The sequence below is a fragment of the Hyperoodon ampullatus genome, assembly GCF_949752795.1.
Source record: "Hyperoodon ampullatus genome assembly, chromosome: 2".
Lineage (NCBI taxonomy): Eukaryota > Metazoa > Chordata > Mammalia > Artiodactyla > Ziphiidae > Hyperoodon > Hyperoodon ampullatus.
Genome location: NC_136915.1, coordinates 22,956,940 through 22,980,829, shown reverse-complemented (window position 1 = coordinate 22,980,829; position 23,890 = coordinate 22,956,940). Strand labels below are relative to the sequence as shown.

Genomic DNA, 23,890 nt, shown 5'->3' with positions numbered 1-23,890 from the left:
ATTTTTATATCCCGTATAATTAAAATTACCTGTTTGATTAACAATAGATTGAAGTTTGTGTCTTGTAAATTAAAGACTTATGGCTATAAAGAGAAATCAAATTGTTATTTTTGCTAGATTGTACAAGAAATTAAAAAGTAGCTTAAAAAAAGAATCTTTTTAGGATTTTTAGACAGTCCTTAAAGTACCAGTTAACAGTAGTGAAAAAGAAGTTTTGAGTTTATAAATTTAAAACATTTAAAAACTTGTAAGAGTATGACCGTGAGGTCAAACTAATGTAACAGAATAGTTTGAGATTTAATGAAAGAAAAGGGATAAATAGCTTAAGTTAATATTAGGAATGTAATTTTAAAAGGGAGGGTTGTGTGCTCAATTCTATCTATCTATCTATCTATCTATCTATCTATCTATCTATATTTTTGGCTGCGTTGGGTCTTCATTGCTGCGCGTGGGCTTTCTCTAGTTGTGGCAAGTGGGGCCTACTCTGTTGTGGTGTGTGGGCTTCTCATTGTGGTGGCTTCTCTTGTTGTGGAGCACGGGCTCTAGGCATGCGGGCTTCAGTAGTTGTGGCACATTGGTTCAGTAGTTGTGGCTGTGGGCTCTACAGCTCAGGATCAGTAGTTGTAGTGCACGAGCCTAGCTGCTCTGCGGTATGTGGGATCTTCCTGGACCAGGGCTCGAAACCATGTCCCCTGCATTGGCAGGTGGATTCTTAACTGCTGCACCAATAGGGAAGCCCTGCTTTTGATTTTTATTAAACTATTTTATATTTTATATTATTATTATGCTGTAATTAATGTAAAATCTTACTTTTTTTTCCTCTTTTAAATGAGCTTGTGTTGAAATAGGTTGCAGTTTCATTTAATATAGAATATAGAATTACAGCTTAGGTAAATCATTCTCCACATGTTGGTTGTTTCTAATTTTTCATTACTGTGAACAAGAAACTTACTCAGTTTTTAAAATAGAGTTAGCTTTTTATTCCTGTATTTAATTTTGGGGGGAAAATCCAAGAAAAATTATTCAGGCCATGGGCAATTTTATGACCTCTTTTATACTCTAACCAGAGACAGTCTGAATATACATACAATTTTATAGCAGTGCCTGAATATTTATTTTGTTCTTATGGCCCACATAACTTTAGGTTTTATTGTTTAGATTTATTTTTGGTAATTTAATAAGTGTGAAGTGGTATCTTAAAAATATTAAAATTTATTCAGTTAGTAGTGAGAATCTTTTTTCCAAAGTGCTGATTTGATCTTGGTTGTTACTTAAACTGTTTGTATCCTTTCATGGATGTGTATGTTAGTCATCATTTGCCACATAACAGATGAGCAGTAAATGTTGAACTGGTTGGGTTTATTTTATTTTTTATTTTTAAAATTTATTTTTATTTTATTTATTTATTTTTGGCTGTGTTGGGTCTTTGTTGTTGCACGCAGCTTTTCTCTAGTTGCGGCGAGCGGGGGCTACTCTTCGTTGTGGTGTGTGGGCTTTTTCATTGCAGTGGCTTCTCTTGTTGTGGAGCACGGGCTCTAGGCTCATGGGCTTCGGTAGTTGCAGCACACGGGCTCAGTAGTTGTGGCTCATGGGCTTAGTTGCTCCGTGGCATGTGGGATCTTCCTGGACCAGGGCTCGAACCTGTGTCCCCTGCATTGGCAGACAGATTCTTTTTTTTTTTTAATTAATTAATTTTTATTTTCAGCTGCGTTGGGTCTTCGTTGCTGTGTGTGGGCTTTCTCTAGTTGCGGCAAGTGGGGGCTACTCTTTGTTGCGGTGTGTGGGCTTCTCATTGAAGTGGCTTCTCTTGTTGCGGAGGATAGGCTCCGGGCACACAGGCTTCAGTAGTTGTGGTTTGCGGGCTCTAGAGCGCAGGCTTAGTAGTTGTGGCACACGGGATTAGTTGCTCTATGGCATGTGGGATCTTCCCGGAGCAGGGCTCGAATCCGTGTCCCCTGCATTGGCAGGCAGATTCTTAACCACTGTGCCACCAGGGAAGTCCGGCAGACGGATTCTTAACCACTGCGCCACCAAGGAAGCCCTGTTTGGGTTTATATTGTAGACATTACGCTTTATCTGTCACAATTATTGCAGGCATTGCTTCCATTTGTCATATCCTTTTAATCTTAGATTTGTTATTTTTTCACTGCATGAAAGTATGTTTAACATAACCAAATCTGTCAATCTGTTGCTATGCTTTCCTTCATTGTCCCAAATTTTATCTCTTTCCCACAGATGCAACAAATATGCCTTTCTGTTTTCTCCAAAATTATTTGAAAGCTTATTGTTTTTTCATATATTTAGAATTACTCATAGTGTATGGTGTGGATATGTTTTTCTCCACATTGATATTTGGTTTTTCTGACCTTTTTTTTTTTTTTTTTTTTGCGGTACGCGGGCCTCTCACTGTTGTGGACTCTTCCATTGCGGAGCACAGGCTCCGGACGCGCAGGCTCAGCGGCCATGGCTTACGGGCCCAACTGCTCCGTGGCATGTGGGATCTTCCCGGACCGGGGCATGAACCTGTGTCCCCTGCATCGGCAGGCGGACTCTCAACCACTGCGCCACCAGGGAAGCCCTGACCTTTTTTTTTTTTAATTTTATTTATTTTTGGCTGCGTTGGGTCTTTGTTGCTGTGCGCGGGCTTTCTCTAGTTGTGGTGAGTGGGGGCTACTCTTTGTTGCAGTGCGTGGGCTTCTCATTGCAGTGGCTTCTCTTGTTGCAGAGCACAGGCTCTAGGCGCACGGGCTTCAGTAGTTGTGGCATGTGGGCTCTAGGGCTTGCAGGCTTCAGTAGTTGTGGCACATGGGCTCAGTAGTCATGGCACATGGGTTCAGTTGCTCCGTGGCATGTGGGATCTTCCCAGACCAGGGATCCAACCTGTGTCCCCTGCGTTGGCAGGTGGATTCTTAACCACTGTGCCACCAGGGAAGTCCCCTGACAATATTTTTTAAATAATGATTTTCTCCACTTATGAGCACTTTTTGGATTTGGTCATTATTTTGCTCTTTCTAGTCTTGGGTCTGTTTGTATTTTTTTTTCTTTTTTATTGTGGTAAGTATACATAACAAAATAAACAGTTTTTTGTGGTTTTTTTTGCGGTATGCGGGCCTCTCACTGTTGTGGCCTCTCCCGTTGCGGAGCACAGGCTCTGGATGCGCAGGCCCGGCGGCCATGGCTCACGGGCCCAGCTGCTCCGCGGCATGTGGGATCTTCCCGGACTGGGGCACGAACCCGTGTCCCCTGCATCGGCAGGCAGACTCTCAACCACTGCACCACCAGGGAAGCCCAAAATAAACAGTTTTAACCATTTTTAGGTATACCATTCAGTAGCATTAAGTACATTCACAATGTTGCACAGCCATCAGCACTCTCCTCTACTGTCTTTGATATATTTCTACTTTAGTCTGAAAACATCATTGCTGTTCTTCTCAGGCAGATTGTTTAAATCTCTGAATCCCAATTGCCTTGTTCATAGTATGAGGATGGTACCAGTTATGTTTTAAAATGGCTGTGGAGATAAAATTAAGTAAGGCAACGAATGTAAAAATACTTAGTGGGTTTTATATGCTCAGTATATGATAGGTCTCTTATCCTCCCCACTGTAATTGATTTTAAAGACTGGTGTAGGGCAGATCTTCCTTAATTGCCTGTGTTATTCTCCTCCAAGATGTTCATTATTATTTTTGCCTAATTTTCAGTAAGAAATTTGTAGGTATTGGAATAAACCTTTGTTTACTTCTTGTTTGAAACCTACTGTAAGTGTTCTGTAGATTGTGAAGCCCAAATTAGTATTTAGTATCATCCCCACTGACACTACTAAGTACTGTTCTGCAAGAGACCATAGAAATGTTTTCTTATGATTTGAAACCATTTTCCTGACATCACTTCCGATTATGCTTTATGAGGCCTCCTAGTTTATAAAATAGAATTTATTTTGAAGAGATATCTTTAGGCTTTATGTTTGGTACTTTGGGTGTTAGGACTCTTGTTTCTGAATTAATTAATAGATCCTCTTTTTTTTTTTTTTTTTTTTTGCAGTACGTGGGCCTCTCACTGTTGTGGCCTCTCCCGTTGCGGAGCACAGGGTCTGGATGCGCAGGCTCAGCGGCCATGGCTCACGGGCCCAGCCGCTCTGCGGCATGTGGGATCTTCCCAGACTGGGGCACGAACCTGTGTCCCCTGCATCGGCAGGCAGACTCTCAACCACTGCACCATCAGGGAAGCCCAATAGATCCTCTTTAGAAGAGATCAGTTATTGTTGAATAATAATACTTGAAGTAGTTTTCTTCAAGCCACCTAGAAGAGGGTATTTTGCTCTTTATTTTTATTCTTCAAGGCATACATATACTTATATTTGAGGACACCATGGTCAACATTTGCTAATTACCTACTTCTTTTATATCCTAAAGTAATCCACATATTAATAAAAATCATAAATGATGATATACCACTTTTTTGATGTGGCACTTCTTCAGGCTACTGTTGTTTATAATTATTGTTGAGATATATTTAATTTTGGGAAACATGCTGTTCATTTTCCCCAGGGAAACTTCTGTAGCCTTTTCTGTGGTGTGCTCTAAAAATACATATAAGGCTTTGGAAGGGGTAGTAAATAGACTTCTAAAATACAGTGTAGTCAATGGTCAAATTTATGAGCTACCTGTTTTCTACTTACAGCTGTATAAAAGATATTCAGTTAACCCCTGAATATCTCTGTACACACTTTGCCATATGCAAGTTCCCCTTCTAGGACCTATAATGAGACTGTTCTGCTCTATTTTGACACTTCTCGTGATGTTGTAATTAAGAGTGATGTATACTTTGTTTTCATTGAAAACAATTTGACCTTTATTCTGTGTTTTAAAATATAAATATGTATATACACAGTATAGATATATATTTCCCCTTCCTGTACTTAAGAGCTATAATAACATATTGAAGTAATCTAAGTTCTTGCTTGTGGCCATTTATAATTACAGGGTAAATAGTATGTTGAAGTTGGTACAAAACAGAAATTTTGAGGTAGGAATCTAATGAGAATTTTGAAATAAAATATTTGTTACTAGTTATTTCCCTTCTAATTTTTAAGTTAAAAATAAAAATTATGGGGCTTCCCTGGTGGCGCAGTGGTTGAGAGTCTGCCTGCCAATGCAGGGGACACGGGTTCGTGCCCTGGTCCGGGAAGATCCCACATGCCATGGAGCGGCCAGGCCCGTGAGCCATGGCTGCTGAGCCTGCACGTCCAGAGCCTGTGCTCCGCAATGGGAGAGGCCACAACAGTGAGAGGCCTGCGTACCGCAAAAAAAATAAAAATAAAAAAATAAAAATTATGACTGTCATATTACAAAAGAATCCTGCTTTATGAGCATGGGTAATCACAATGTTTAAAATTATGTGATCTTTTCAAACAAACCAAAATTCCTATTTTTTCGTTGTTAGTATTTGCAGGTAGGGAAATGTGCAGTTTTAGGAAATACTATTTCTGTTCTCAGGTTTTCCCAGATTTCTGCCCGTGAAGGCATGTGGATACTGATAAATTCTCTCCAAAAAAGGTGGTAAAACCGCTGTATTTAGAAGCCAACAGTAAGAATTGAAACTAGAAAATTATGAAAAGACGTTACTATCCAAATGCCTTGAAGGTACTTAAAACAAAAAAGTTAACTCAGAGTATGTTATGTTATTTCATTGGCTGTTTGACTAAGTTAAAATTATATTCATTTACGGGCTTCCCTGGTGGCGCAGTGGTTGAGAGTCCGCCTGCCGATGCAGGGGACATGGGTTCGTGCCCCGGTCCGGGAGGATCCCGCATGCCGCGGAGTGGCTGGGCCCATGAGCCATGGCCGCTGAGCCTGTGCGTCCAGAGTCTGTGCTCCACAACGGGAGAGGCCACAACGGTGAGAGGCCCGCGTACTGCAAAAAAAAAAAGAAACAAAAATTATATTCATTTACACTACCTTAAGTATCCACTTTCCACTTCTATGTCAAGCCATTATATTATTGGATATTTCAAAAGATGAATCTCATTGAATGTAGAATAATGTCAGGTTATATATATATATTTTTTGAATTTTATTTTATTTTAATTTTTTATACAGCAGGTTCTTCTTATTAGTTATCTATTTGATACATATTAGTGTATATATGTCAATCCCAATCTCCTAATTCATCCCACCACCACTGCCCCCCTCACCCCACCCCGCTTTCCCCCTTGGTGTCCATACGTTTGTTCTCTACATCTCTGTGTCTATTTCTGCCTTGCAAACCAGTTCATCTGTACCATTTTTCTAGATTCTACATATATGTGTTAAGATATGATATTTGTTTTTCTCTTACTGACTGACTTCACTCTGTATGACAGTCTCTAGATCCATCCACGTTTTTACAAATGACCCAATTTCGTTCTTTTTTATGTCTGAGTAATGTTCCATTGTAGTATGTACCACATCTTCTTAATCTATTTATCTGTCATTGGGCATTTAGGTTGCTTCCATGTCCTGGCAATTGTAAATAGTGCTGCAGTGAACATTGTGGTGCATAACTCTTTTTGAATTATGGTTTTCTCTGGGTGTATGCCCAGTAGTGGGATTGCTGAGTCATATGGTAACCCTATTTTTAATTTTTTAAGAAACCTCCATACTGTTCTCCATAGTGGCTGTATCAATTTACATTCCCACCAACAGTGCAAGAGGGTTCCCTTTTCTCTACAGCCTCTCCAGCATTTATTGTTTGTAGATTTTTTGATGATGGCCATTCTGACCGGTGTGAGGTGATATACCTCACTGTAGTTTTGATTTGCATTTCTCTAATGATTAGTGACGTTGAGCAGCTTTTCATGTGCCTCTTGGCCATCTGTATGTCTTCTTTGGAGAAATGTCTATTTAGGTCTTCTGCCCATTTTTGGATTGGGTTGTTTTTTTTAATATTGAGCTGCAGGAGCTGTTTATATATTTTGGAGATTAATCCTTTGTCCGTTGATTCATTTGCAAATATTTTCTCCCATTCTGAGGGTTGTCTTTTCATCCTGTTTATAGTTTCTGTTGCTGTGCAAAAGCTTTTAAATTTCATTAGGTCCCATTTGTTTATTTTTGTTTTTATTTCCGTTACTCTAGGAGGTGGATCAAAAAAGATCTTGCTGTGATTTATGTCAAAGAGTGTTCTTCCTATGTTTTCCTCTAAGAGTTTTGTAGTGTCCGGTCTTACATTTAGGTCTGTAATCCATTTTGAGTTTATTTTTGTGTATGGTGTTAGGGAGTGTTCTAATTTCATTCTTTTACATGTAGCTGTCCCAGTGGTTTTCCCAGCACCACTTATTGAAGAGACTGTCTTTTCGCCATTTTATATCCTTGCCTCCTTTGTCATAGATTAGTTGACCGTAGGTGCGTGGGTTTATCTCTGGGCTTTCTATCCTGTTCCATTGGTCTATATTTCTGTTTTTGTGCAAGTACCATATTGTCTTGATTACTGTAGCTTTGTAGTGTAGTCTGAATTCAGGGAGTCTGATTCCTCCAGCTCCATTTTTTTCCCTCTAGATTGCTTTGGCTATTTGGGGTCTTTTGTGTCTCCATACAAATTTTATGATTTCTTTGTTCTAGTTCTGTAAAAAATGCCATTGGTAATTTGATAGGGATTGCATTGGATCTGTAGATTGCTTTGGGTAATACAGTCATTTTCACAATATTGATTCTTCCAATCCAAGAACATGGTATATCTCTCCATCTTGTTTCTGTCATCCTTGATTTCTTTCATCAGTCTCTTATAGTTTTCTGAGTACAGGTCTTTTACCTCCTTAGGTAGGTTTATTCCTAGGTATTTTATTCTTTTTGTTGCAGTGGTGAATGGGATTGTTACCTTGATTTCTCTTTCTGATCTTTCATTGTTAGTGTATAGGAATGCAAGAGATTTCTGTGCATTAGTTTTGTGTCCTGCTACTTTACCAAATTCATTGATGAGCTCTAGTAGTTTTCTGGTGGCATCTTTAGGAGTCTCTATGTATAGTATCGTGTCATCTGCAAACAGTGACAGTTTTACTTCTTCTTTTCCAATTTGTATTCCTTTTATTTCTTTTTATTCTCTGATAGCCATGGCTAGGACTTCCAAAACTATGTTGAATAATAGTGGTGAGAGTGGACATCCTTGTCTTGTTCCTGATCTTAGCGGAAATGCTTTCAGTTTTTCACAATTGAGAATGATGTTTGCTGTGGGTTTGTCGTATATGGCCTTTATTATGTTGAGGTAGGTTCCCTCTATGCCCACTTTCTGGAGAGTTTTTATCATAAATGGGTGTTGAATTTTGTCAAAAGCTTTTTCAGCATCTGTTCAGATGATCATATGGATTTTATTCCTTAATTTGTTAATATAGTGTATCACATTGATTTGCGCATATTGAAGGATCCTTGCATCCCTGGGATAAATCCCACTTGATCATGGTGTATGATCCTCTTACTGTGTTCTTGGACTGTTTGCTACTATTTTGTAGAGGATTTTTGCATCTATATTCATGAGTGATATTGGTCTGTAATTTTCTTTTTTTGTAGTATCTTTGTCTGGTTTTGATATCAGGATGATGTTGGCCTCATAGAATGAGTTTGGGAGTGTTCCTTCCTCTGCACTTTTTTGGAAGAATTTGAGAAGGTGTGGTGCTAGCTCATCTCTAAATGTTCGATAGTATTCACCTGTGAAGCCCTCTGGTCTTCCAACAAACATTTGTTTGTTGGAAGATTTTTTATTTTATTTATTTATTTTTTGTGGTACACAGGCCTCTCACTGTTGTGGCCTCTCCCGTTGTGGAGCACAGGCTCTGGACGTGCAGGCTCAGTGGCCATGGCTCACGGGCCTAGCCGCTCCACAGCATGTGGGATCTTCCCGGACTGGGGCACGAACCCATGTCCCCTGCATCGGCAGGCGGACTCTCAACCACTGCGCCACCAGGGAAGCCCTGTTGGAAGATTTTTAATCACAGTTCCAATTTCATTACTTGTGATTGGTCTGTTCATATTTTCTGTTTCTTCCTGGTTCAGTCTTGGAAGGTTATACCTTTCTAAGAATTTGTGCATTTCTTCCAAGTTGTCCATTTTATTGGCATAGAGTTGCTTGTAGTAGTCTCTTAGGATGCTTTGTATTCTGCGGTGTTTGTTGTAGCTTCTCCTTTTTCATTTCTAATTTTATTGATTTGAGTCCTCTCCCTCTTTTTCTTGATGAGTCTGGCTAATGGTTTATCAATTTTGTGTTTCTTCTCAAACAACCAGCTTTTAGTTTTATTGATCTTTGCTTTTGTTTTCTTTGTTTCTATTTCATTTATTTCTGCTCCGATCTGTATGATTTCTTTCCTTCTGCTAACTTTGGGTTTTGTTTCTTCTTCTTTCTCTAGTTCCTTTAGGTGTAAAGTTAGATTGTTTGTTTGAGATTTTCCTTCTTTCTTGTAGTAGGCTTGTATTGCTATAAACTTCCCTCTTAGAACTGCTTTTGCTGCATCCCATAGGTTTTGGATCGTCATGTTTTCATTGTCATTTGTCTCTAGGTATCTTTTGGGTTTCCTCTTTGATTTCTTCTGTGATCTCTTGGTTTTAGTAACTTATTGTTTAGCCTCCATGTGTTTGTGTTTTTTACGTTTTTTTTCCTGTGATTGATTTCTAATCTCATAGCGTTGTGGTCGGAAAAGATGCTTGATATGATTTCCTTTTTCTTAAATTTACCTAGGCTTGATTTGTGACCCAAGGTGTGATCTATCCTGGAGAATGTTCTGTACGCACTTGAGAAGAAAGAGTAATCTGCTGTTTTTGGATGGAATGTCCTATAAATATCAATTAAATCTATCTGGTCTATTGTGTCATTTAAAGCTTGTGTTTCCTTATTAATTTTCTGTCTGGATAATCTATCCATTGGTGTAAGTGAGGTGTTAACGTCCCCCGTTATTATTGTGTTACTGTCGATTTCCTCTTTTATAGCTGTTAGCAGTTGCCTTATGTATTGAGGTGCTCCTGTGTTGGGTGCATATATATTTGTAATTGTTATATCTTCTTCTTGGGTTGATCCATTGATCATTACATAGTGTCCTTCCTTGTCTCCTGTAACATTCTTTATTTTAAAGTCTATTCTATCTGATACGAGTATTGCTACTCCAGCCTTCTTTTGATTTCCATTTGCATGGAATATCTTTTTCCATCCCCTCACTTTCAGTCTGTATGTGTTCCTAGGTCTGAAGTGGGTCTCTTGTAGACAGCATATATATGGGCCTTGTTTTTGTATCCATTCAGCAAGCCTGTGTCTTTTGGTTTGAGCATTTAATCCATTCACTTTTAAAGTAATTATCGATATGTATGTTCCTAGTACCGTTTTCGTAATAATTTTGGGTTTGTTTTTGTTTTGTTTTGTGTTTCTCACTTAGAGAAGTTCCTTTAGCATTTGTTGTAGAGCTGGTTTGGTGGTGCTGAATTCTCTCAGCTTTTGCTTGTCTGTAAAGCTTTTGATTTCTCTGTCGAATCTGAATGAGATCCTTGCCGGGTAGAGTAATCTTGGTTGTAGGTTCCTCCCTTTCATCACTTTAAATATATCCTGCCACTCCCTTCTGACTTGTAGAGTTTCTGCTGAGAAATCAGCTGTTAACCTTATGGGAGTTCCCTTGTATGTTATTTGTCGTTTTTCTCTTGCTGCTTTCAATAATTTTTCCTTGTCTTTAATTTTTGTCAGTTTGATAACTATGTGCCTCAGTGTGTTTCTCCTTGGGTTTACCCTTCCTGGGACTCTCTGCACTTCCTGCACTTGGGTGGCCATTTCCTTTCCCATGTTAGGGAAGTTTTTGACTGTAATCTCTTCAGATATTTTCTCAGGTCCTTTCTCCCTCTCTTCTCCTTCTGGGACCCCTATAATGCGAATGTTGTTGCGCTTAATGTTGTCCCAGAGGTCTGTTAGGCTGTCCTCATTTCTTTTCATTCTTTTTTCTTTATTCTGTTCTGCTGCAGTGAATTCCACCATTCTGTCTTCCTGGTCACTTATCCGTTCTTCTGCCTCAGTTATTCTACTATTGATTCCTTCTAGTGTATTTTTCATTTCAGTTGTTGTATTGTTCATCTCTGTTTGTTTGTTTTTTAATCCTTCTAGGTATTTGTTCTTTAATTGTTCTTGGTCTTTGTTAAACATTTCTTGCATCTTCTCGATCTTTGCCTCCATTCTTTTTCTGAGGTCCTGGATTATCTTCACTGTCATTATTCTGAATTCTTATTCTGGAAGGTTGCCTATCTCCACTTCATTTAGTTGTTTTTCTGGGGTTTTATCTTGTTTGTTCATTTGGTACATGGTCCTCTGCCTTTTCACTTTGTCTGTCTTTCTGTGAGTGCAGTTTTCATTCCACAGGCTGCAGGATTGTAGTTCTTCTGCTGCTGTCTGCTCTCTGGTGGATGAGGCTATCTACAAGGCTTTGCAAGCTTCCTGATGCGAGAGACGGGTGATGGGTAGAGCTGGGTGTTTCTCTGGTGGGCAGAGCTGAGTAAAACTTTAATCTGCTTGTTTGCTGATGGGTTGGGCTGAGTTCCCTCCCTGTTGGTTGTTTGGCCTGAGCCGACCCAGCACTGGAGCCTATAGGCCCTTTGGTGGGGCTAATGTTGGACTCCGGGAGCGCTCACACCAAGGAGTACTTCCCAGATCTTCTGCTGCCAGTGTCCTTGTCCCCGCGGTGAGCCACAGCCACCCCCTGCCTCTGTAGGAGACCCTCCAACAGTAGCAGGTAGGTCTGGTTCAGCCTCCTATGGGGTCACTGCTCCTTCCCCTGGGTCCTGATGCACACACTACTGCGTGTGTGCCCTCCAAGAGTGCAGTCTCTGTTTCTCCCAGTCCTGTCGAAATTCTGCAATCAAATCCCGCTAGCCTTCAAAGTCTGATTTTGTGGTAATTCCTCCTCCTGGTGCCGGACCCCCAGGTTGGGAAGCCTGACATGGGGCTCAGGACCTTCACTCCAGTTGGTGGACTTCTGTGGTATAAGTGTTCTCCAGTCTGTGAGTTACCCACCCAGTAGTTATGGGATTTGATTTTATTGTGATTGTGCCCCTCCTAACGTCTCATTACGGCTTCTCCTTTATCTTTGGATGTGGATACCTTTTTTGGTGAGTTCCAGTGTCTTCCTGTTGATGATTGTTGAGCAGTTAGTTGTGATTGTGGTGCTCTCGCAAGAGGGTGTATGCGCATGTCTTTCTATTCCACCATCTTGAGCCATTCTCAATGTCAGGTTATATTAATGGTAAGAAAATACCAAAATACACAATTAAACTCTAGAACTAGTACACGGAAGTGAGAAAACTAAGGTTTGTTTGGTATTTCTGTACCTTTTTTTATTATCCAGTACTGGAGCACCTTGTCTGTGTTATATAACACTTTCATCTGGTGGTTAGTAAATGTGACTTTCGATTGTAAGCATGTGCCAGTTGTAGAAAATGGTGTAAGATCTTAATATTAAAAGTTTTATTATCACATTGATAAATGCTAGAAGCATGATAAATACTTGCGTTCTTTTACCTAGTATATTTCAGGTGTTTGACATTACAAAATACTGGAAGGAAGGAAGAATCCTATATTGATGGAAAGTAGTATCTTAGATGCATGTTGTAATGGAATTACATAATTTATAGTCATTATTAATATATTTTATATACAAGTGTACCAGAATGTATGCTTACAAACTTCACATATATCACATGTTGCCAGTAGAGTCCCAGAAATTCTGTAATAAATCATATGCATCCTTTGTAGGTTGCTTTTTGTGTTTTAAAATTATCAAAATTATTGGTGGTCATTGATTAATTACTTGATTTTTTTTAAGGTTTTTTCCCCAAATGTAGAAATTATCTGTGACCCTTTTCTTTCCCTATATTGAAAAATGAAGAAGATAAAGGTGATTTTTAAGATGGAAACAACAGAAGGTGCTTATTTTCAAAGAAGAAGAAATAGAGGTAGAAAAGAATGTCTTCCAATCTTTTCCCTTAAAGAAGGTTTTCTTTCAACTTATAGAATTTATCTGAAGAAAAATAGGAAGCTGTTGCCTTTGTTATAAAATCACTGTAATATTACCATATTCCTAAGAAACAAAATTCAAGATTTTAACATTTTGGTTTTTATGGCTTGAGAATTTATTTCCCCACTATTAAGAGTAGTATTTCTTACCTTTTAAAACCCATGACCCCTTTTGATCTATAAAAAAATCTGTGTTCTCCTTTAACATTGTTCATATTTTTAAAATAAATTCATTTCTGTGTTTAAAACAAAAATTAAATTAAAGGACATGTTATTAGTACCTTTTTTTAAACACATTTTTTCTTACCTTCCTCTTGTTTAGGCGTAGATTTATAACCCTTCCGCCTGTTTAGGCGTAGATTTATAACCCTTCCGCCATAAGAAAGAATATCCCTTCCTTCTCCTTTGCTGAGAATCTACTAATTAGAGATTGTAGTCATTACAATTACGGCTTTCAACTGAGTAAAACATGGGATATTATCACTTTTTGTTTAGTTGAGATCTGGTCACACAGAAATTTAACAAATGAGGTATTAAAGGCATTACATTTCTCTAATGATATGACCCTAGTTTGCTCTTTCTTTTGGGATGAAATCATATATGTATTAAATACATGATGTACATTGACACTGTTAAAATCCCATAAAGATAAGACATTTCATTTTAAAACTAAAACAGATATAAGCTGGTAAAACAAAAAAAACAGTTCATCTTTCACAATTGTGAATCAGTTTCACGTCACATTGGTTGTGCTCTTGTGAGTAGAGCAAAACAAATGCAGGGAAGATAGCTCCTGTGAGCTTTAGTTATTGCCTGCTGTAATTCTGCAGTACTAGTTATCTACGTCATGTAGTATGAAAACTTAGCTTTTGAGGCTCTGTGTATGAGTTACATGTGAGTGCATTGAGCATCAAGTTCTTCTGACCTTTAAATTTTTTTTCCTTTTGACATTCTAGATCAGGGCAGGGAGGAAAGCTGTGTCAGAGTTGGACAGTTTTGCGTCTGACTGTGTCCCTTATACGTGTTTTCTCTCCTTATCCCATTTTAGAGTGTGACTCTAAAATAAAGTGTGTTGTATTACACCAGAATAGAGCAGTATTAGTGGAGTGGTGGTAAATTGGTATAAATGAAGTTTTTCATTTCCCTTTTAATTCATTACTTCTGCAATACGATTCTATACTTGCTTAAGCTTTGTCTGTTAAGTTGGTTACAGTGGTTGGTAAAAATAAGTGAAAACAGGTGTGACCTTAATTAAAGGCATAAACAATCACATCTGTTTTGGAGAAGTGCTACTTTCATTTTTGTTAAATAGAAATGGAGTTTATAGTTTTTATAATTATTTAGTTTTCTAACATCTTTCTGTCTCACTCGGCAGCAGGGCACAATAAGGTGTTCTTACCAGTAAATGTGGGGCTTAGAGTCCTATTTCTCTTTTTTAGTTTGAAAACCGGGACAGGAAGAGCAGAGTCTGAGAAGGTAAAGATTTTGCTTAAATAATTGACTAGGCAATACATGTAGTGGAGCTCGTTATTTCAGGATAAATTGGGTCCTAGCTCTACATGATTATTTTCCTTAATTCTAAAATTCAGTGTTTCACTTTACTTATTTATTTGCATTATTAAAATAGATCCAGAAGAATTGAGTTTTCCTTTAAGCTGATTACATATATAGTTGGTTGCGAAAGTATTTATTTGATATTCCAGTTTGCCCTATTTAAAGTGATTGTGTGTGTTAACAGTTATGTAAATGTTCCCCATTAAAGCAGATTAGATGCTATCATAACTTCTTGACTGGCTAAGCTAGTTTTTATCATTTTTTAATGTAACCCTAATTCTAAAAAAAGTTGTGTTTTAGTTAATTGCACATGGCTTGTTATAAAGTGTTAAATGCATTGGGCACTATAGTAACCATGTTTTAAGTACAGCAGAAGTGGCTCCACGTGTTGGCTTTTGCAAGGAATTATAAAAGGTATTGTGTAAACCTATCCTGACTTGATGCAGCATGTCCATTTTGCAAAGCCACGTGCAGATTTGAGATTTTGAGATTGGAGCTCACGTAGAAAGATTGAGGTAGCAAAATATTTTAAAAATTATTCTCTGATGGCCTCAATGATAATGCTTTAAGAGTACATAAAGCTTTGAATCCCCCCTCTTTTTTAAACAGACTGTGAAGACTGCTGAGAGACACTTGCAGTCCAGTCACATAAGTGTAATAAAGAAATATTGGTCCTCATGGAAGAAGAGCAAGATTTACCAGAGCAACCAGTGAGTATTTCCTTTAACAATTTAAAGTTGATTGTAGAAAAGCTAATCTTAAGAGATTTTAAATATTATTCAGTTGTACTACAGATTCTAAATCAGAAATAAAATTAAGGAAAGGACTCCTTAATACTTTCCTTCTAAGAAAACAATGTTCTGTGTTCCTAAATTCATATTTTGCTAACTTAATGCCAAGGACTTGCTTAGAAAATTCAGCATTACAAAATAAATATTGTCTTTAAAAATGTCATTTAAAAAAAGCAATGGCTACTCTTACAGTTTTTAGAAAATAGGACATCTATTTACCAAACAGTATATACCATTTCTGCCAGAAAATCTAGTTTTATCATTACCTAAATTTCCCTGACTAAATTTTTTTTTAAAGTAGTAGTAGTAGTTGAAGAAAGTATAATTTGACCACTAGCTAATTCTTAAAAATAGATAAGACCCTTGAGAATAGGTTGAATTCTTAATTTCTTTTAAATATTTAACATAAATAAATAAAATCATTTTAAATGTCCCCAAGTGATACAGATTTATTGCCTTGCCATGGCTTTTTTGTTTTTGTTTTTTCCTAAGTGTTTTTTGACCCTTAGCATTTAAAAAAGGAAGATAATAGTAATCATTCTATTAAGATACTTTTGTGTTAAAGAATCTTTTCCTTTTGGCTTGACCTTCTTTTTCTGAAATTAGATAAATACTGATTCAATTTGCTCTCCTGAATCAGCCTCTTGCATTTTATATTAAGAGAGAATATAGAGTGGTACATGTTTACCTCCCTATGAAAATCCAACCTGAAAAACTTTGAATTTTGAAAGCAGATAATAGCGTATGTTTTTCATGTTCTAGATGTATTCTTTACATCAGTGATATATTTTTAATATTTTACTTTATGTTGAGACATACTGGTGCATACTGGTAATTTCTTTTGCTATTAGTCTTTTAGCCCCTCACTTAAGTATAAAACTAGGAAGACATAAGCAGTTGGTAAAAGGACCTTTTGAAACATTTAAAATGTCATCCTATATGCCTGGTGGAACATTAATAATCAGGGAAATGATAGGGTTAAAAATCATGCTCAGCGGTGTATCTAAGATATACATTATAATAGCTGAATTAGAGACACTAAATGTACCAAAGAAGATTCTGTCATTGAGTTTTTAATATAGTAAGACAAAGGCTTAGTCATAGTTTCAAAAGATTTATGTAAGTGTTGACACACTGTTGAAATCAGTATTGTTGTTAGTCACTCCTTACCTATTTAAGGTAATGAGAATTGTGAAGCTGACCTGCTGGTGAGTCATTTTTTCCTCTCTGCTTCATTTGCTTGCTCTTCTGTTCAGTATCTATAATATGATGTGCAAAATCTGATTGTTACTTCAGAGAGAGGTAAGAAATTAAAGTGCTTTAAAAACAAATTTTCTGGGAATTCCCTGGTAGTCCAGTGATTAGGACTCTGTGCTTCCACTGCCAGGGGCCTGGGTTCAATCCCTGGTTGGTAACTGAGATCCCACAAGCCACGTGATGTGGCCAAAAAATTAAAAAAAAATTTTTTTTTTAAATACTAAAAAAAAATTTTTTTTTAAACCCACAAATTTTCTGCTGACTATAAATGGTGGTTGTCATGGGGCATCTTTTTTTTTTTAATTGATTTGTACCTGGGTCTTAATTTATAAAGGTGATTGAGTGACTACATGAAGAGGTCAGTGCCATTGAAAAAAAAGAAGAAAAAAAAAAAGTTTGGACTTCCCTGGTGGCACACTGGTTAAGAATCCGCCTGCCAATGCAGGGGACACGGGTTCGAGCCCTGGCCCGAGAAGCTCCCACGTGCTGCGGAGCAACTAAGCCCGTGTGCCACAACTACTGAGTCTGTGTGCTACAACTCCTGAAGCCTGGGAGCCTAGAGCCTGTGCTCTGCTACAAGAGAAGCCACCACAATGAGAAGCCCGTGCACCACAATGAAGAGTAGCCCCTGCTCGCCGCAACTAGAGAAAGCCCGTGCGCAACAACGAAGATGCAACGCAGCCAAATAAATAAATAAATTTTTTTTTTTTTAAAGTTTCATGTTACAGTTCTCTTAGAGATGAGAGACGTAGCAGACCACACAGGGTCACGGGGGTAAGCACCAGTGTCATTCAGGAGGCAGAGATGCATAGGGGAGTTCTAAGAGAATGCATAGGCTACAGCCTTAATTGAGGTTTCCACAGGCAAGGTGAAGCAACGTAACGTAGGGTAATTGTTTATTTAGGATTAGCTAGTTTGAATAATTCCAGAGGGTTTTGGGGTATAGAAGCTATCACTAGGTATCTGGCACTGGGTTGATTTTACAGCAGGGGAATATAGTTCAGAGTATGGTTCAGAATATAGGCTCTAGATTGCAGGTGAGATGTAAGCAACTTTGGCTCTTAGTTCGGTCCTGTGATTAGTGGGTGCTGAACAGACAAATACAGAATCTAAGAAAATATAGAGCATTTATTAACTGTTAAAAATAATTAGAATAAGAAGAGTAAATGTCAGATGTTGAGGAGTAAAGCTAATTTTCACAGGCTGTAGTAGAAATCTAAAACTTGAGTGGAAAGAATGGTCCTGTCCCAAGTTGATGATGATAAAGCCATGATTTACAAAAATTATTTTATTGAGTTATAGTTTATGAGGTATATACAACGTTATGTTCGTTTCTGGTATACAGCAAAGTGATTCAGTTATACGTATATATAATAATTTGCATCTTCTGATCCCAGACTCCCAATCCATCCCTCCCCAACTCCCCTCCCCCTTGGCAGCCACAAGTCTGTTCTCTGTGTCTGAGTCTGTTTCTGTTTCATAGATAAGTTCAGTTGCATCATGTTTTAGATTCCACATATAAGTGATATCATATGGCATTTGTCTTTTCCAACTTACTTCACTTAGTGTGGTATCTCTAGGTCCATCCATGTTGCTGCAAATGGCATTATTTCATTCTTTTTTTATGGCTGAGTAGTATTCCATTATATACACACACACAAACACATACACACACCCCCCCCATACCTTCTTTATCCATTCATCTGTCGATGGACGTTTAGGTTGTTTCCATATCTTGAATAAAGCCAAGATTTTTAACCCTGCTGTTTACTTGTGTATAAAGAGAGATGTTGCTGATGAGCATTACTATTGGAGTTATTTTAATCACATTGTCTCTTCCTTATTGAGTTATCTGTTTCTGTACTACTTGCTAGCTCTATCTCAAGATTGTTCCACTCATTGTTCACAATACAACATAAATCCTAGCCTCAGGTTCTCTTTCACTTTCCCCTATTGCCAGTCAGTCCTCAATCCTCTGCAGTCAGAAATGGTTCTCTCTAGGGTCATCACTTACCTTGAAATCACTCCATCTTTTTACCCTGGTCTTCATCTTTCTCAGCTACTCTGAAGCAGCTCATATTATTGTCCAAACTAGAACTCTTTTGTAGAGTAAAAGGAGGCACTAACCAAACTCAGTTTTAGGATAGGAGGTATAAATTAACACTGTTCCTGGCAAACTGGAAGCACTTAAAAAACTCCTTTATAGCTATCAGGGTGCCCTTTGAGCTCAAGTTTTAAAAGGACATATATACATAGGAAAAATTTTTAGAAGAATATACACAAAACTTAATACTGAAATCATGGAGGTTTGGGGGGCAGAATAAGGTCTTTTATATTTTATTTTATACATATCTGTATGGTTTGGGTTTCTAAAAATATGAGCATATGTGCCTTTTATATTTAAATATTAAAAAGAAATTAGTAATACTGTAGACAAAAGAGGTGGTACATGATTACAACCACAGTGTACTCTAGGCTAAAACATGGAAAAGGAGTGAAGCTTGGGAAATATTCTTGATTGAGAGCAATGAAAAGGACCCTAAAATTTGTGGTTTTGGCTTGGAGAATAAAAGGATGGAATAAGTGGCAAAGAGAGAACGACTATACTCAACCCCTAATTTCTTTTTGTCTTATCGATAAAGGGGAGTAATCTTGGGCTTCCCTGGTGGCGCAGTGGTTGAGAGTCTGCCTGCCGATGTGGGGGACGCAGGTTCGTGCCCCGGTCTGGGAGGATCCCACATGCCGCAGAGCGGCTAGGCCTGTGAGCCATGGACGCTGAGCCTGCGCATCCAGAGCCCGTGCTCTGCAGCGAGAGAGGCCACAACAGTGAGAGGCCTGCATACTGCCAAAAAAAAAAAATTAAAAAAAAAAAGTAATCTTCAAACTATAAAGGATACCATATCAATTAAAAATATTTTATTTCCACATTTATAAGCAGGTACCTAAGTTATTTCAAATGAGTTCTAATTCTCTAGACCCCCCCCCCCCAATAAAAAGACTGGGTTTGGTGCTCCTTCCTTGTGTTCCATAGGACCTTGAACTTCTATCAGAATCATTATTTCACTGTTTTATTTATTACTTTTTTAAAATTTTATTTATTTTCGGCTGCGTTGGGTCTCTTTGCTGTGTGTGGGTTTTCTCTAGTTGTGGCGAGCAGGGGCTACTCTTCTTTGTGTGCGGTGGCTGCTCTTGTTGTGGAGCATGGGCTCTAGGCGCACGGGCTCAGTAGTTGTGGCTCACGGGCTTAGTTGCTCCACGGCATGTGGGATCTTCCTGGACCAGGGCTCGAACCCCTGTCCCCTGCATTGGTAGGCGGATTCTTAACCCCTGTGCCACCAGGGAAGTCCCTGTTTCACTGTTTTAGAAATTATCTATTTCTTTTCAACCAGACTGTAACTTCCTTGAGGTCAAGGACTGTATTTAGTTTATCATTATATTCCCTTTCAGGAGGGCTTGGTAGAGAACAGTCAGTTGAATGAATGATAGCGTGAATATGAACTAGAATTCTCACTATAGGCATTTAACATTGGAGAATGAATCTGCAGTGTATTTTTCTCTCACATTAGTCTCATATGGATTGACAGCTTTCCTGGGCCAGTCTTCCATGAAGGCTTCTTTCATCTTGTGATGCTATTATCTTCAACTGTGGCCTCCATGGTTGCCAAAGAAACGGAAGAGAGGATTGAAGAATCACATGAGATGTTTTTAAGGGGTAGTTGTAGAAGTGGCTTACGTGGATGGCTCCAACCTGACAGCAAGGGGGTCTGGAAAATGCCATCAATCTGTGTCTTAGTCTATCCTGGCTACTGTAACAAAATGCTATAGAATTGGTGGTTAATAAACAATAGAAATTGATTTCTCACAGTTCTGGGGGCTGGGAAGTCCAAAATCAAGGCACCAGCAGATTTGGTATATGGTAAGGGCCTGCTACCTGGTTCATAGACTGCCATCTTTTTGCTGTGACCTCACATGGTGGAAAGGGAAAAGGAGGTCTCTTTTTTTTTTTAATTTATTTTTTTTATATTTTTGCTGCACGGCTTGCGGGATCTTAGTTCCCCTGACAAGGGATTGAACCTGGGCCCCCGGCAGTGAACCTCCTAACCACTGGACTGCCAGGGAATTCCCAGGAGGCCTCTAATCCCATTCATGAGGGCTCCACCCTCATGACCTAATTACCCCAAAAGCCCCACCTCCAATTTTCGTCATATTGGGGATAAAATTTCAAAATATGAATTTTGGGGGAAGACACAGACATTCAGTCTATAGCATCCTGTGTGCCCAGGAACAGGAAAAAGACCACTGAATATTTATAAGTGAATCTACAATAATCTTCTCTTTGGTTCACCTGTTTCATTTTTCACATCTAAAGAACAATATGTAACTCGTTTCCCCACACATTCCTCTTAAGAGAAACAGCCCCAACTTCCATCAGTTGCTGCATCCAGATCAAATCCAGCATCTGATGCCCACTAGTTTCTACTAGGTCCAGATGTGACTTCTTTTGGACAGGTACCTGTGAACTTAAAAGACATGTTTTTTGCCTCCCATCGCAAGTCACACCCCACATGCAATGGTGGAGCAGGCAGTTGTCTCTGCCACGGGTATTTACCTTTCAGTTTCTAGTAATTTGGAATGCTTACTCTCACTCTCTACATACTCATTTCCTTATGTCAAGTTCTGGAAGTAAAATTAATAATTAGATGACTGTTGGTAAGCACAATCAAAGAAAATAGCATTAAATGTTTTTTTGTGTATAATTTCATCCAGGTTATGATCAAGCCCTTTCCCCTTCTAGAATATAGAGTATGACTTTCTAGTAAAGAGAATGATATGCTTTGTTTGGCAGTGGTGGATAAATTCTGACAAAAACATCTTCCTTTTTATAGGCTTCATGAAGACTTCTGTTGGATTTATTATTACCAAGAGTATAGTTTACCAAGCCCTAGTATGATTTAGCCTCTTGTTAAAACTTAGGGGGCACTATAGTTGTATACTTGTAAGTCATATCAGAATAGTTCTGGAATGACATTTGAGATGCATAATATAATTTTCTTATCTAGAAAGTGGTATTTCTTAATCTTGTCTTTGAAATTTTGGAAATTCAGCTTTGTTTTTGCTGCTTTTGGTGGTAACATTAAAATTTAACAATGTCTTTGTCTTTCATAAACACCTCTCTCTCATTCATTCTCTCCCTTACCACCTGCCCCACTACCACCACCAATTTCATCTTCACAGCAGGCCTGTGGAATAGTCATAGTTTTCTTTTACAGTTGAGAAAACAGATGCAGAGAAGTAGACATACAGTGAATTAACTCTCAGAACTGAGCCTTGAACCTGGATATTCTGAATTTGTGTATTGGGTTATATGTATTCCTTTGCTCTGTTATATTTAAAGCATGATTTTTTTTTTTTTATAGCAGAGGCACAAGTAGAACTCTGATTCATGAATTTGCCAGTGGTTCTTCCTTTTTGTGTAACCTTTAGTCATAACATGCCTGTAAGATTGTCATTTTTTTAAATGACAACTTTATTGAGATACAATTCACATCCATTTTAAAGTATACAATTCGATGTTTTTTAGTATATTCACAGAGTTTTGCAACTATTACCAGAGTCAATTTTAGAACATTTTCATCACTCCAAAAAGAAATTCTGTACCCATTAGCAGTCACCCTCAATTCCCTCCCTCCCTCAGTCCTAGGCAACTACTAATCTACTTTCCTATTGACCTATTTGTGGATATTGCATATAAATGGATTCATACAATATGTGATCCTTTGTGACTGGCTTCTTTCACTTAGCATAGTCTTTTCAAGATTCATCTGTGTTAGCATGTATAAGTACTTCATTCCCTTTTATTGCTGAATGTTTCATTGTATGGATTTATTTTACCATTCATCATTTTATTTATCATTGTATTTATCCGTTCATCTGTTCATGGACACTGAGGTTGTTTCCACTTTTTGGCTATTTTGAATAATGCTGTTAGGAACATTCATGTCCAAGTTTTTGTGTGGACATAAGTTTTCATTTCTCTTGGTTATATAGTCAGGAGTGGAATTTCTGGATTATATATAATAGTAATTCTATGTTTAACCTTTTGAGGAACTGCTAGACTGTTTTCCAAACTAGCTGCCCTATTTTACATTCTGTCAGTTTCTGGATTGTGTTGTTTGAACCCATCCTTTTGTAATCCAGTGAAATCTGTCTGTATCCTTTTAGTTTACCTGCCTCTAGTGCCAAGGTTTCCTATCCCTGACTTACAGGAGGATATAATTGCCCAAATCAAGGCTAACAATGGGCTGTGAAAGGTACAAAATTAGCTGATAACACATTTTCCTCCCCCAGACGTTTTTGTTTAGTAGATATGTCTTTAAGTACATTTTCTCCATTTCTATTTATGAGTACATACTCTTTGTACCGAGTTGGCATTGTAGTAAATAGAAAGTGAAAAAGCGTAATTCTTACTGGAAAGGCCATTATGGTATATTTAAAAATTTTGCTCCAGGGCTTTTTCTTTTTTTTAGTTCTCTAGCTAAATTTGTTATTCTGTGGCACTAATAAAATGAAGACTGATAAATTAGATTCCTCAGTGCTCTAGTTTTCTTTATATGGATTACTGTTAGGAGACCATAGACTGTTTTAAATTCATTTCTTTGATCACAAAGAGGGTCTTTGGGTGAGCTAAGCATAGATTCATCACCACTATTGGAAAATTACATTATTATCCGACCTTATGTAAATACTGTCATCTTCAGGTGGGAGGGACAGCACATTTATATTATAGCAAGACCCTGTATTTTGTCATTTGTGAAATGACATAAATAGATAAACTAGAAAGTCTAAGTAGATAAACTAGAAAGTTGAATTTTTCTTATCTTTAGCCTTTCAGTTTCCAGTCAAAACGTGTTTTCCAGCGTTATTGCATCAGCGCATTTTTCTCCTATGCCTTTCAGTGAGGTTATGTCATACATTTGTAATACAATTAAATTCTCTTGTCACAGTATGTATACCATCCTGGAATTCCTTGACCTCTTGGTTGGTTTTGGTATCTTTTATCATACAGAAGTTTTGAATTTTTGTAAAATCAGTCTATTTTCTCCTTTATGGCTTTTGAATTTAATATCATGCTTAGTAAGGGTTTATCTACCTCAAAGTTCTTTGTTTTTTTCTTTTTTCTTCATATGCTTCTATAATTTTGTTTCTAAATTTAGAGGGTTTTTTAAAAACTTATTTATTTATTTTTAGCTGTGTTGGGTCTTCACTGGTGTGTTCAGGCTTTCTCT

The 23,890-nt window shown here is 37.9% G+C and overlaps 1 protein-coding gene across 1 annotated transcript in view; it reads left to right on the top strand.

Moving 5' to 3' along the window:
- The window catches only part of EYA3 (EYA transcriptional coactivator and phosphatase 3), a gene marked incomplete at its 5' end in the record, with an annotated part of 100,537 nt that overhangs the window by 23,008 nt on the left and 53,639 nt on the right, over positions 1-23,890 (top strand). Inside the window, 2 exons of the mRNA XM_079697795.1 lie at positions 14,442-14,478; positions 15,166-15,266. Coding sequence (XP_079553921.1) covers positions 15,234-15,266 — 33 coding nt within the window. The remainder of the gene's footprint in view (positions 1-14,441; positions 14,479-15,165; positions 15,267-23,890) is intronic.